Raw genomic sequence first — 14,211 nt, forward strand, 5'->3', positions numbered from 1 at the left:
TCATTACTGAAATGTAAAATTACATTTTTATATAGATAATCCTCTCGAATATTTTTAAAACTTCATCCTCAATATTTGATCCTGGTTCCATTTTCATAAAATCTCTATCAATCTACTAAGACAGAGACTTCTTCCTGGGATAAAATCATCAAGAGTTTCTAAGTACTCTATACACCAAGTACACACACAGAATGCCATGTTAGGTAGTTTTGAAGAAACATGGTAATCCAGATTTGCAAATAGTAAGACTGGCTGGCATTCCAAGTCCAGATCGAGCTGACTAGATTACTTCTTCTTTCCTGACTAATAGCTCTAGTTTTCTGCTCTTGCCTGTATACAGGGGTTACATGAATTTGTTCAAATTTTAAAATGAAAAATGGATAATATAATGAATGTAATATCTTAGTAGGTGTAGCAGCTTTCATTTAGAGACCCCGTGCTATCCAATAAACTAAATCATCCCTCAGGAGGACTCTTCACCTGTTCTACAGACAGAAAAGTAGCAGACTCACTGTGAGAGTTGGTTCCTGAACCTACAGATGAACCCTTGGGAATGACAGGCATAAGGGCATGCTGAATCGCCATCTCCCACATCCTGGCCACATCCGCACCAACGCCACTGGTGAGGACACTGCCATTTGGTGGTGGGCTAGAAGGATTGACCACGTTTTCTCCCACATAATACACTACATTTGCTGTAGTGATCTCAAAGCAGTGAGGATTGGCCCCATTAGCAATTAAAGGTGAAGGCTTTGCTGGTTCCAGAGATAAAATTTCTGATAAAGGAATTTCCTGTGGAAGAAAGAGTTTGCTAAATGTAGTTTATCAAAAGTATATAAACTTTCAAATAAAATTCATGCCAGGGACATGTGAGAAATGACATTACAAATGGCCATCATTTACATAAAATGGTTTTATAAAAAACAGAATATAACTAAGCAAAATTCAAAAATATCTTAACTAGTGGAAACCTTATCATCTCATTTCCCCCCAAAAATTCAAGTGACTTATTCATTATGTTCATGTGGCAAAAAAAAAAATATTAATAAGAATAATGATTTTGAACCTGCATCAAAATGCATGGCTGTTTTTAACTATTTGTTAAGGCACTGGAAATGAATCATATAATTTGATTCGATACATGTTAATAAAATTATATAGCCAAGTGAATAGTTTTAGTGAGAAAACCACCAAGACTGGCTTTAAAAGCAGTTGCTTTTAAGAAAATTTTAACATTAAAAATATTAGTTATCACATTTGTCTTCTGGGAGGTATGGAGTGATCTAAGAAATAATAACTTTTAAAAGATATCTTTCACTTAAAAATTAATGAAGTTTCCATTTCCCATTAGAACTATGCAAAATGGCCATGGAGAATCATATCAACTATGCCTGAACCCGCATTAATTTTGAAAGAGCAAGTTTATACTATTTTCACCATGAACTTTTTTTGGATTTGTGTTTTATGGGGTGATAGATTATGCCACATCTGTATTATGATAAAATGAGAATTGCTGCCAAATTTTCCTCTAGAGGAAAGTAAGTGGTCTTTAGGAACATGGTAATGCATGGCAAGACTGCAGATGCAAACAAACAAACAAAATCAAACAAACAAAAAAAAAAAAAGAAGAAAGAAAAAGAGCTGAATACAGTATGACCGTAAATCATACATCTGATAATACTCAATTAAGCTTTCCTCTCCCCCCACCATCCCATGGGACTAGAAACACTCCCCAAGGAAATCTGAAATTCACAGATGGCTATCATGGGGTCACAACCTGATTCTCCAGAAATCTGTGAACTACAGAGAAGAAAAAATATCTCTTAGAGCAAACACAAGAGCAATCATGCCTATTGGATGTACTTTACATTTCTGATACTCTACACCCCCACATGATGCCAAACAAGAACAGGACCACCCTTACCTTGTAGTACCTGCTTCCTGTGTCATTTTGAAAGAGGGTAATACATTTGCTATCCAATCTCCAATAGTGCCGTTTTCGCTGAAACAGAAGTCAGATTCGGGATCTTTTAAAAACTTTAAACATACCCAGGATTGATAAAATCAAAACATTTCCCAGTGGAGACATAAAATTTGATGGTGAAAGTGCATGTAAGACTCACGCTCAATTTCAGACTCTAGAGAGCGACCGTTGAGCAGATGTTGTGTGATAAGTTTCCACGTTTACATCAGAGTTATGAGTAACAAAGGAGATGATGTATTATTAGTACCTAGCACAGGGCCTGGCATTTAGTACCTAAGAAGTAGAAAATACCCTTTTAAATTTATTTGACTGCTTAAATAGATAAAGATGGATTTGTAGTCTGCAATAAAATAAAAAGGCTTAATAAGAGACAAATAATGTTTATACATTCTCATTATTTTAGAACATAAGGAATGCCATGTTGATCTAGCCAGTTATTCTGGCTTCCAATAGAGATAGAAGAATTCTGAATGTTATAACAGAACTCAAGAATATTTTGTTGGGTGGTAGGGCTGATCCTCTGACATTAACTTAACAAAGTCAAGGGAATGCATCAAATAACTTTCCCTTTTCTTAAGCTCACTACCAATCAGAACTATTATGATTTGGTGATCAGGTCCTTGTTCACTCTAGGTACATCCTCTATTTTAGGGAGTGTGTGTGTGTGTGTGTGTGTGTGTGCGCGCGCGCGCACGCAACCATTATTCTTGGTCTCTCCCACAACCAATCTTAGACCAGTCAAATATATAAAATACACTTTAAATATTTTACGCCATGTCAAGGAAGAATTATGGTGTTCAATTGAGTCCTACAGTAAGTCATGTAAATCTCTCAAGCAGAGAAGATTGAGATTAGGTTATAAGTGTCTGTTTATGTAATGGAATAATGGGGATCCTATGTATAGGAGGTGATGTAAAAAATACTATCAGTAACTGAGAAAGAAGCTATCACTAATCGTCACTAGCTTAACTTTAAAACGTGGATCAAATTTTTTCTCTCTTACCCCCATGGCACAGCCTCATTTACTATCAGGAAAAGCTAGAGTAGTGACCAACTCAGATTATGTTAAAAAATTAAAATGTGTTGTCTTTCATTTAATAGAGCATAGGATTACTGTATATAATAATTATCATTATTTTTCTCTCCCTTAAATGCAGTATTGTTTAAAAAAATCTTCTCAATCAGAGGAGCATTCTGAAAGCACATACAGTTGTTTTCATGACTGCTGTAAATTGACAAGTAGACATTCAAGTTGTCTGGAGATCATCTCAAGCCATAGAGGTTAATGGTTTTGTTCCCCTGAGATTACTGCCAACACTTTTTTCTAACTCAGCTGCTTGCTCAACTACCTTTGACATCCAGAGACTGTGCATACGCTCCATCTGATCCCACACCAGGCCTGCGCTGAAGTTTGCTCCTGGTTAACTCAGACACCCACAGTCTTCCCAGGACATTAGCAACTCCTCTAATGAAAGCTAGCGAGATGAGAGAACGTTACCTGCTGCGGATCTTACCAGTGTGTCCTTGCTGGTGTAGTGGACCATCCACCCTTCTTTCATCACCGTGCTGCTTTTCCTCTTCGTGTGTTTCACAGATTGCACTACTCTCATGAGTGGAATATTGTTGCTTGTTGATGGACTTGGAAAGTCGAAACATTTTAGGAAAAAAAAATGGTTTTAGATATAGATCTTCTTTTCCTGCATAAAACTGTATTTCAGCTATTTCGAAGTGAAAGTAAAAAAAACTGCATCCCATTTTTAATGAAATGTATTGTCAGAGTACCATAGTTCAGTACCTGAATTACTCTGAAGAGTGACAGGCACTTTATATGTACATTTTAAAAATTCCAAGGCAGGATGTTGAGCACTTGAATCTTCAGGTTAAACTATCCAGTGTTCAGTTTTCAGGTAAACATCAGGCTGATTACTGTTAGTGTACTGAGGCCACAGTATTTAGAATCACATATGAAAGCTTATTTGCTTACTTAGTACATAACGCAGGCTAAATATTAATCATTTATCAATAACGTCACTCCATATGAATTTGAGTCTCTCTGGATAATTTCAAAAAAATTAAAATCTGCTGTTTAAACTCTCTTTTAAATAACTATTGCTCATAAAATTATGCCACTCTTTCATCTCTTTCTCCTTCCTTTCCTTTCCTGTCTCTGTCTCTTCTTCCCTCCCACTCCCATATGCATATATGCAAGTATTTCCCCCTCCTCCTGCCTGGCAGTCCCCACCCTTTGATATTAAAGAAATGCATGCCTTCCAAAGACAGTTGGGTCATAAGACTAATATTTCCAGTATTTTAGAAATATGTCTTATTCCATTAAATGGAAGAAATCGAATTATTTTATTGTTCTACTCTAATGAACAATTTCAACTTGTCAATGATTATAGCATTTGTAAATTGGACACAAAAATTTAAATATACTTTATAATGTAAATCAGAGGTTGGGAAACTTTTTCTGTAAAGGACCAAGTGATAAACATTTTAGGCTCTGCAGAATACTTAACTCTGCCAATTGTCAAGTGTAGCCATAGATAAGAGTGGGCATGACTATGTTCCAATAAAATTTCATCACAAAACAAGCAGCAGCCTGATTTGGCCTTAGTGTGCAAATCCCTCATGTAAAAAATGGGGATCATTTAGTAATTAAAAAGTATAGACTTGACTGCAAAGGTAAAATTTCACATACTTCTGAAATAAATTCAAGAACAGCAAGGTGAAGTCACATGTGATATCTGCAATGGGACCAGCTATAAAACAGATGGTGTCTGCTGAGGTTGGCCACACAATGAGCTTTGAATAAAAATTGATTTAATAGTAAACTTGTGGATGGCAAATACTAGTATCCCTCATATGCAAAAGAAAACGTCTCAAAGAATGAGACACTGCTTGGAGAGGATGCAAACTACACTCTTCCAAGGGAATCTAGACCTCCCAACTCCAAGTCTCTCTCTGCCGTACAGGGCTCATTCATAAACAAACTGAGCACATACTTTACGATTCCTTTTCAGTATATCAAAATATCAAAGAGCTTTAAAAAATAAATGCCACATGGAATTTCACGGTTGGACTGAGGCTGGGGGTATGGCCCTCACCTGATGGTTCTGTTGGCATCCTCATGGTCCGGGTCTGGATCCTGCATTTCCCCACTGTCGTTCTGGCACTCTGCCATCACCATCTCAGCATCTTGGACCATCGCCTCTTCCATGTCATCCATGAGCCCACTGTTCCTTTCACTGTCATTGTCATCACTCCCTTCTTCCATGACCACATCAGACTCTGCCCCAGGGCTAAGCAAATCTAAAAAAATTGTTTTGCACTAGTGAAGATAAGCCTGAAATCCTAGACCCAGGGCTTCAGAGAAAGACAGGCAATCCTAAAACAAGCCAATCAGAAGTCCTAAAGGACAGTTATTTGGAGAATTTCTTTTCTTTCATTTCCTTTTAATTTTAGTTCATAAGTATCTAAATGTATGAGAGGATGAACATATAATTTTACAAATAGATGCTTGTTTTTCATGCCCTTAAGCCTAAAACCACAAAAAGTCATGGAGAGCCTTGGTAGGAAGCCAAGGGTGGGATAGGAGCAAAGTGCTAGGAAGCAAAGTGATACCGGACACAAGTGAAGAGGAAACTGATCATATTCAGTATCACAAGCCTGGTGGGAAAAAGATACATGGGAGGATGAGGGAAACTTTCACACGCAATAGTACTCAGGGTCATTGATTCTTGTTATCCCAGTAACTTTTTAATCATGGATTCCAATGTATTAAATTGGTTACATAAAAAACATCTTTTAAATACGTAAGATATTTGATATTTGAAGTTATAGTGAATTCTGTCACTTTGCAGTTGATAGCACTACAACAAATTATAATTACTTACTGATACAGAGTACTAGTTTTAAAATTAGAAAATAAATTGATCAAAGACCCTACCTAGCCTTCCAAGCTTCGAAAATTCACATTTTACCAGATTTTTCTGTTTGGGAAAATGCAGTTTCAGAGTAATCAACAATATCAAAAACTGCACTGCTTCCTCGTAGCTCCAGTTATCAAGAACACACTGACATTTTCTGGGCCTGAATAAAGTCAATACCACATGCCACAGAAAGTGGGAAGATTGCCAAGCTTTCCATTTTGGCAGCTAATTTATGCAGAGTTTTCCAAGGCAAAAACTAGTATGGGAATGTTTTCCTGGAGAGATTTTCCTTCTTCTTCTTTTTCTATGTATATATTTCTTCTAGAAAAAAAAGTTCTAAAACAAAGATAATCACTTGTTCTTCAGCCTTTTAGCAACAAAATTACTTAATTTATTGCTCTGGTCTCCTATCACCATTTTTCTTTCCAGAGGAATCAGAAATCTAATATCAGAATGAAGGTATACAGCAGTCCACTATCTGTGGAAAAAGTTAGCCTGGAATAGATACTAAGTCAAATATTTTGCTAAGAATCCATTAGGAATATTACTCGGGAAGGAAAAGTGTGCTGTTCCTTTAAGACATGGCATTTTGTTTTAGGAGTCCTTCAAAATTAACATATGCACTTACATTTTTCCTAAAGGAATATTCCCAAATGTAGAAAATGATATGTATTTTTAATTGGCTGAATTAAATTTCCTTTTATTATTATTAAAGATTCAGGTTAACACGTACATATATATTGAAAGTAATTGGGTGGAGGAAGAAAGAGGGTGATTATTTCCTGATAGGTCAGTCTCTGTGATTCTTCCTACCCTTGTCAGGAAAGAAAAGTTAACTTCTGCTGAGAATGAGAGGGTGGAGGAAAACAGATTGACAGTTATAACTAGTAGGTATTTCAATATTTTCTACATTTCTTTTTCTTATTAAAAATTGTTGGGGTGATATCGATTAATAAAATTAAATAAGTTTCAAATGTATCATTCAACAGTGAGTCGTACATATGTTGCATTGTGTGTTCACCGTCCAGAGTCGGATTTCCTTTTATCACCAAATATTGATTTTCTACATTTCTGAACAAACTAGGATAGGCGTATTAAAGAAGAGAACTGGGGGAGATTCTGGAATCCAAGTTTTCACTACTAGTTGTTCACTATGTAAAATTTAAGAGTCTCTTTGTTTTTTAATCAATACTCAATGAGCCAAAATTGATGCTTTTCTACAGTAAAGTAGAACAAACTGAGGCCATACTTTACTTTGAGCTGAGTCATAAGTATCTGAATAAAAAAAAAGGTAAAAAATCCCAACCAACACAGTCTGTAACAGAAAAGCAGCATAGACGTGACTGCAGATCTTTTACCCACCTCCATTAATGGTCACTTCGCCGAGGCAGTTGTTTGGTACCTTTGGTGCACAACGTTTGTGACAGTTGAATCTGCAGTCTAATCGCAGTGATTTTAAAAGAAAACAAACGAGAATTCATCAGCAAGAAAATTGTGAAACAAACAAAAAAATAATTTCAAATGGATTAAGGGTCAAAGTTTGATCGGTGACAAATATTTGGCGGCGAGACCACCCTTACCTTTGCACTGTAGGCCCTGCCTGAAAAGTCCCTTGAGAAGCTTCTTGCAGTACTGGCACACGGTGGGCCGCGTGTAGGAGTGGATGACGAACGTGTGCGGCACTTTAACTTTCGACATCAAAATCTTGTCGAGCTGAATCGGTCGTCCAATGTATGACTGAGAATTTGACCTCTTCTCTCGACCAATAAATGACTCTGATGGCGACTTTTGCTATATTTTGAAAAACAGTAAAGAACGATAAGATGTTAAGAGTCTGCTTGATTACTATCTTTATGTATTTTTAATTCACATTTTTTTACTACTGTAATTATTGGTTTGATCCTTAAGAATACAAGAGATATAAACAGAAAATTATGTTTCTATTCATTAATGACATTTATTGCCCCTTTCCTCCTTGAGTTACCTTGTTTTTATAGTCTGACATGAAGAGAAGTGGAGATAGAATATTTGAACCTGATTTCTAGGACTTTCAAGTAATTTTTGGCTTTTTAAAATTTTACTTCAGTACAGAAATATAAAGCTGAAAACAAGGAAAAATAGTTCTTAATCCCACTGCACATATCGTTTCACTGACTTTTTGTAAAGTATTACATGCACGTGTTTAGAAAATGCTAGTGGTTCAGGAAGACAAAAAATGAAACATTTTAAGTCCCCCCAGTCTGCTCTACGTAGTACTTTATCTGAAAAAAATGCCTAGTTTCTTCGGATTCCCTCAGAGAAAAAACAAACAAATGTGATTTTAAATGATTCCTCAACCATATAAAAATAAAGGGTTAAACTTATACTATCATTTTTATAATTGATGTTTTAACTGATCATTTTAAAATTGGTGTTTTGGTTATAATTATATCTCTCTGTGTTCTTGTTTGTATTTTGGAATTAATCAGCCCAAGGCAGAGATTTTTTTTTAATTAAATGAATTAAAATTAACTGAGTTTTCAGAGTTTGGGGAAAATTTCATGGTATCTGTTGACATCATAGAAGTGTACTTGGGAATTATAAGAATAAGTGCACTTTGAAATCATCAAATAAAAGATAAATTAAATTACTTTTTAATAGTTATTATAATTATACACGTCATTTATTAACCACCTACTCGAATTAATCATTGTTATATGCCTTACAGGATAGGCCTTGTTATCTAAAGTTGAGGCATCTAAATTCACAAAGTTTCAATACATTCTTTTGGGTCAAATGTTGGTAAATAGTGGAGCCAAAACATGACCCTACATTTGTTTGACTCCAGAGCCCTTGTAGTATCACCTTACTCAGTCAATTTCTAATTTGGAATGATTACTGACAAGATGAGAAAAAAAATCATATTTATATACAATTTCCATCTATTTCAATTCCTATCTGCACCAAAAGGTTAAATACCACATTACCAAATGGGGAAATTTTGATTTGCAGATTCCCTAGCTGCAGTAAAAAAATTTTGAGATGAGGTTCTACTTAGGGTTATTATGTCTATGGTTACAGTTACAATTAGAATTCCATAAAAGACAACTATAAAATGTAATTGCTCTGGAAAGGTTCAATTCTTGCAGAAATGTCTAGGGAGTTTATAAAGATGGGCTAAAGGTTTGCCAAACCAGAATCATGAACATATTGAATAAATATCTTCAATGGGATTGAAAAACAATTAAGTCCACAGGGTTAGGTTCCTCTTTTATGTGTCTTTCTTGAGTAACTGCAGCCAATGGGCCAGTTTTAAGCACAGACTAAAATAAAAAGTGATATTTTTCCATAGTTGGAAAGTTTTAACACTCAGAATAAAAGCTGACCTGATGTCACACTTTCTTAGCAAACTCAAAATGTTCTCAGATTTGAAAAATCATATGAAGAGTTGACCAAATCACTCTTCATTTATTTTCCTTATTTTAAGATAACTAATTCTAGACTGTGTTAACAGCCAGTTTGATGTAGGACTATCTACTGTATCGGGGGCAAATTCACTTAGAAAAGCGAGAGGCAATCTGATAAGCTGAATGTTTTCTTCTCTTCCAACATGGTAACATTCACATAAACACTGCCATAAACTATAAGAACCAGAATTATTCTCAAGAAGCCATTTCATTTATCACTTTTGAGACAGGATTACATAAAGAATTTTAAAACATTACATAAGTTTAGGGAAAAAATTGGCTGTTATTTTGTGACCCAGAGCCTGCTCTACATACATATTCCAGCAAAGATGAGATTCGCATGGCCACATGTATCCTTGGCAGAGAATAACAATGAACAAACTACAAATCTTATAGTGTCAGAAATTAAGACTTTAATAGCATTTAAGGTTTAAAAGCAATTTAAGATTGTAATGGCATTAATAAAGACGGCCCTTCTGTCATTCATGACATCCTAAAATTACAATCAGCTAGCAACATGACCAGAAATACTTATCGTTACATTTTCTTATAGTTCCAAATATAATTAATCATTTTCAATGTTGCCTATATTTCTAAATAAAAAAGAAAAGCTTTAAAATATTGAGACAGGGTGCATGCATGCTGACTTCACATATGGGAACTGATTTACTGCTCAGAGATTGAGTTGTTTAATTTTATTAAACACTTTGGGAAAGGTAGAGTGAAGAAGCCTTCTGAAGTTTTGTTTGCATAATTATATTCTATGTTTCTAGGAGTGGACACGCATACATTTGCACATGCCTCTCCCTATCACAAGGCAAATCTAAGAAGCTAAGACATAAGGGAAGACTGTATCACTATCCGATGAGTTTGTAAGTGCTCATGAGATATTTATCCATTCTTCAAGCAAAATGTACAAGGCCTTCATTGATCTATAACAAATTATAAAATAAACAGAAAAACAAAAGCCTGTGAAATAAGGCCATTGTCCTATAATACATATTTATTATTTACATAAATATTTAAGAACCACAATTTCTGACATCCAGCCAGTCATCCCTTTAAAAATATTTCAAATGATGTGAATACAAGCCAAACTGTTCTAAGGATTTTCAAAACCAATGATACATTTTTCATTAATAATTAATATCATTACTATTTTAAGCAAAAATACGTGATTTCAATTGTTATATGATTTTTATTTGAAGGTATGTACACCACAAAGTCATAATTACCATAAGTTGATGTATGAAGTTACAGAGCAGGCAAAAATTTAGAAACTGGTAATTTTAAACAAAAAGATGTTTAAGAAAAGCTTATCGATTGCAATTCAATTAGCTTGTACTTTAAGATAACTTTAACATGAAACTGGACTTAGTTCTTCAAGGGTTATTGTTGACTTAAATATCTAGGCTTTTTAAAAAAATATACTGCATGATTATACAAAGTAAAGAGATATAGTATTACTTTGTTTCTTCATTAGCTTACTTAATTTTTTTTACTTGTATATTTAATTATAATGTGTGCAGTTCTTTAGAATTTTAAATAAGATCTTTCTTTAAAGGTAATTCTGGTAATAAGAAAATTCTTCATTACTCATCAACAGAGTGAAGGCTTTATTAAGATTATTAGGTTAACTAAATGGTGTTTAAATTAATTTCCAATGTTACTTGCTGTTCCAGTTTGGCACTGTGTATTTAGTAAACCTGGGAAATCTGCAGAATAATTGTTTTTTACAGGAATAGGGAGGAAAGTTGAAACATTCTGGAAAGGGAACAACTACATTTTGTTTCCTTCTACTTCATTATTATGTTCAGAGCAAAACTGGCTCAAAACTTGCAGAAGAGATTTAAAATCTCCTTCTCTATAATTATGGTAAGCATATGCAGGAGGATATACTTCTAAAAATTTACATTTTTACATCAGCCAGGGGGCCTTTGCATTGTTCTTTTCCTGAGTTGAGAGGAGTTTGGATTAAATTACAGGTGTGAAACTTTTGTGAGAATTGACATTACTGTAAAATATAGTATTGGGATGTATAGATGTAAATGATTTGATTTGGCAAATTACAGATGATGAAAACTATAAAGGTCTCTTCTGTTCTCAGTGTAAGGGTTATCTATCATGGATGTGAGAGAATATGAGAACAGAAAAATGATGAAAGCTAAAATTTAAAGCCAGAATTAGAGATAAAATAGAATAAGGATTATAGAGATTAAATTTTGTTTAAAAGTTTGTGGTCTTGTGAAGTGTCTGCAACATTCTTATGTTAACAGTGTTTCATTTAAAATTACTGCCAAAGTGAAAACTATATGCACTGAATACCTTCGTACAGGGACAATGCATCCTGGCTTTCTAGAGATTAAATTTGTTTTTTAAACTGGGATGCTAAATTAATGACTCAGCAAATTTGGAACCTTCCCAGAAATGATTGGTTAGATTATGGAAACTCCAACTGCCAGCAAGTCTTTAAACATTTAAAACAGGACTCTGAAACAATTTCCCGAAAAGGTACATACCACTTCAAAGTTCAAAATAAATTCTCTTCATTAGTAAAACTAGAAAATGGGGGTGGGGCGGGGGTGGGGGGAAGCTGTTTTCATTTGTGGTTTGCTTGTTGTCATTTATGTAAAGATCAAACAAAAGATTTTCTGAGAGATAAAAGCCATTTTACAAAAAACACAGTTCAAATAAATACATGTTGACAAATCTTTATGGACCTATCTCAATTATCAGAGAAGTTTCTAAGGGAAGGACAGTATCTTAAAATATTTGTTCTCTATTAATGGAAAGAAAGTATCTGGCACCTGATGAGCAATAAGTATTGCTAGACCTGATCAGAACGAATGTTTTCAAGAAGTAAATGCATGAGAATAAATGGATGAGACATTTCAACAGAGATATTCAAAATACAGACTGTACCATAAGCCTTTAAAAATTTGAATGTCACATGAGACTGTAACTTTGACATATTTGCTTTACTGGATTTCAATTTTAAGAGTACTGTTGGCTACAACTTCAGCTGCACTTTGAACTTGTCTGCATGTTCCTCACCCTCACTTGGCATATCACCATGAATACGAAATCTGTGCACAACTCTTCTGCTTTGGAAAGAGAAAGGTAGCAAGCTCAAATATCTGCAGGCTGTTAATATTGATAGGTGGCTCCTCAGTGTCATGGATGCAATAGAGAATGGTGGAGACTACAATAAATTAGAGATGCAGGGCTTAATAAAAAAGGATGGCCACTGCTCAAATACTATGAATAGCTGTCATGTGAGTATGTAAGCCCAGTGCTGCCAAACCTCTTAGTTTTTACAAAAATAATCTGAAACATTTGCCAGTCAGTGTATTTGAGTAACAAATGTGGTCCAGGGGGAGTCAGAGATCTTTGAACTAGATAATGGCATAAGACACTTTTTATAAGTTTTATATGTGCCAAACTCTTTTCATAGTACTTTACATGTATTTAAACCCCATGAGCACTACTAGTGTTATGATCCCCATTTTACAGATAAGGGAACTAAATCACAAGAAGGTTAAATAATTTGCCCAAGATGATATAGCTTCTAAGTAACAGAATTATGAATTCAGGTAGTCTTGCTCCGGATGATAATAACAATTACTCTCTCCTTAGTCTCTCTCAAATCTTACATTCACTAGTTTTATGCTACTATAAAAACAGAAAGTATTTTCTTCCCCTCATTTAAGTCATGAAGGAAGACTTCATAGGAGACAAATGAAAATAATTAATAGTATGTTCTACAAGCAATGTGAAAATATTGTGAATCCTGTAACCTTGACCTACAAAAGAGACTTTCAACCAGCTTGTCTATGCCTAGAGGATAGGATATGAGTCATGCACAGAACATAATGATGAAGTGAATAAACAGCTTCTATTGCATAAGCATCACTCAGTTGGCTGCCCACTTTCCTATTCAGGTAGTATTATGTTTAGAAGATACTAGCACAACTGTGTGAAAAGAGATGCAACCAAACATTAATCTTTTATTCCAGAAGTTTTAAGACCTAGTATCTTGGACTATAATTCAAAGAACTGTGCAGAATAGTTCTCTCCTATTGCCATCGAGATAAATCTATCTGATTTAACAAATGTTTCCTGTGGAAAACCTACCTGAAAGCCCAATTCATACATATGCTACAGGACATATAAAGACCAGTAAATAACAGTATCTGTGCCCAGTGAACTTACTCCATCAGAATTCTGGACACAACATAATTGTTACTATCAGTAATAACAACATGTGCTTTTTCCTGATTTCTGCATGCTTATGCCCTTTATTCTTCAGATTCCAGTTCATATGTTACCTTCTCCAAGAGGCCCACAGATGACCTAACTTATTGACCATTCCTTGTCCACACTCAGTTACCTTCTGGCACATCATCCTTTCTCTTCCAGAGTCATTACTACAGCTGTCTTATTTACCAATTTGCCTATTGATTTTTTTTTTTTTTACTCTCTCCTTTTAATAAACTATAAGTTCTATGAGGAGAGGATATTGACTATTTTGTTTATCACTGTATCACCAACTTCTGGAATACTGCCTCGCACAGAATAAGTGTCCCCAAATATGAAAGTTCAAGAAAAGAGAAAGTACATCCATGGTGCACATAAAGGGGTCATTCAGAAAAGGGGTTTCCTGAAGAGGCATTTGGTGTGGACTCTGAAGTGAGTCTCGCCATGCAATGACTATGTTGAGTATTATTAGCAGTCCAAATTCTGTTTAAGACAACTCAATTCATCCGATCTTCAGACTGCTTAGAAATGTATATACTCTGAAACCTGTTTATGCCACTTGGAAATGATTACCTAACCCCACCCATCTTCT

General features: G+C 34.8%; 1 protein-coding gene across 3 annotated transcripts in view; it reads right to left on the minus strand.

The window, feature by feature from the left end:
- The window catches only part of PRKD1 (protein kinase D1), a 277,719-nt gene that overhangs the window by 45,823 nt on the left and 217,685 nt on the right, over positions 1-14,211 (minus strand). For all 3 annotated transcript variants that reach the window (XM_039870448.1, XM_039870449.1, XM_039870450.1), the window contains 6 exons: positions 7,497-7,707; positions 7,279-7,356; positions 5,092-5,296; positions 3,499-3,622; positions 1,925-2,002; positions 513-792 (listed from right to left, as the gene is read on the minus strand). In XM_039870448.1, coding sequence (XP_039726382.1) covers positions 513-792; positions 1,925-2,002; positions 3,499-3,622; positions 5,092-5,296; positions 7,279-7,356; positions 7,497-7,707 — 976 coding nt within the window. The remainder of the gene's footprint in view (positions 1-512; positions 793-1,924; positions 2,003-3,498; positions 3,623-5,091; positions 5,297-7,278; positions 7,357-7,496; positions 7,708-14,211) is intronic.

The sequence above is a fragment of the Pteropus medius genome, unplaced genomic scaffold (genome assembly GCF_902729225.1).
Source record: "Pteropus medius unplaced genomic scaffold, Ma_sr-lr_union100, whole genome shotgun sequence".
Lineage (NCBI taxonomy): Eukaryota > Metazoa > Chordata > Mammalia > Chiroptera > Pteropodidae > Pteropus > Pteropus medius.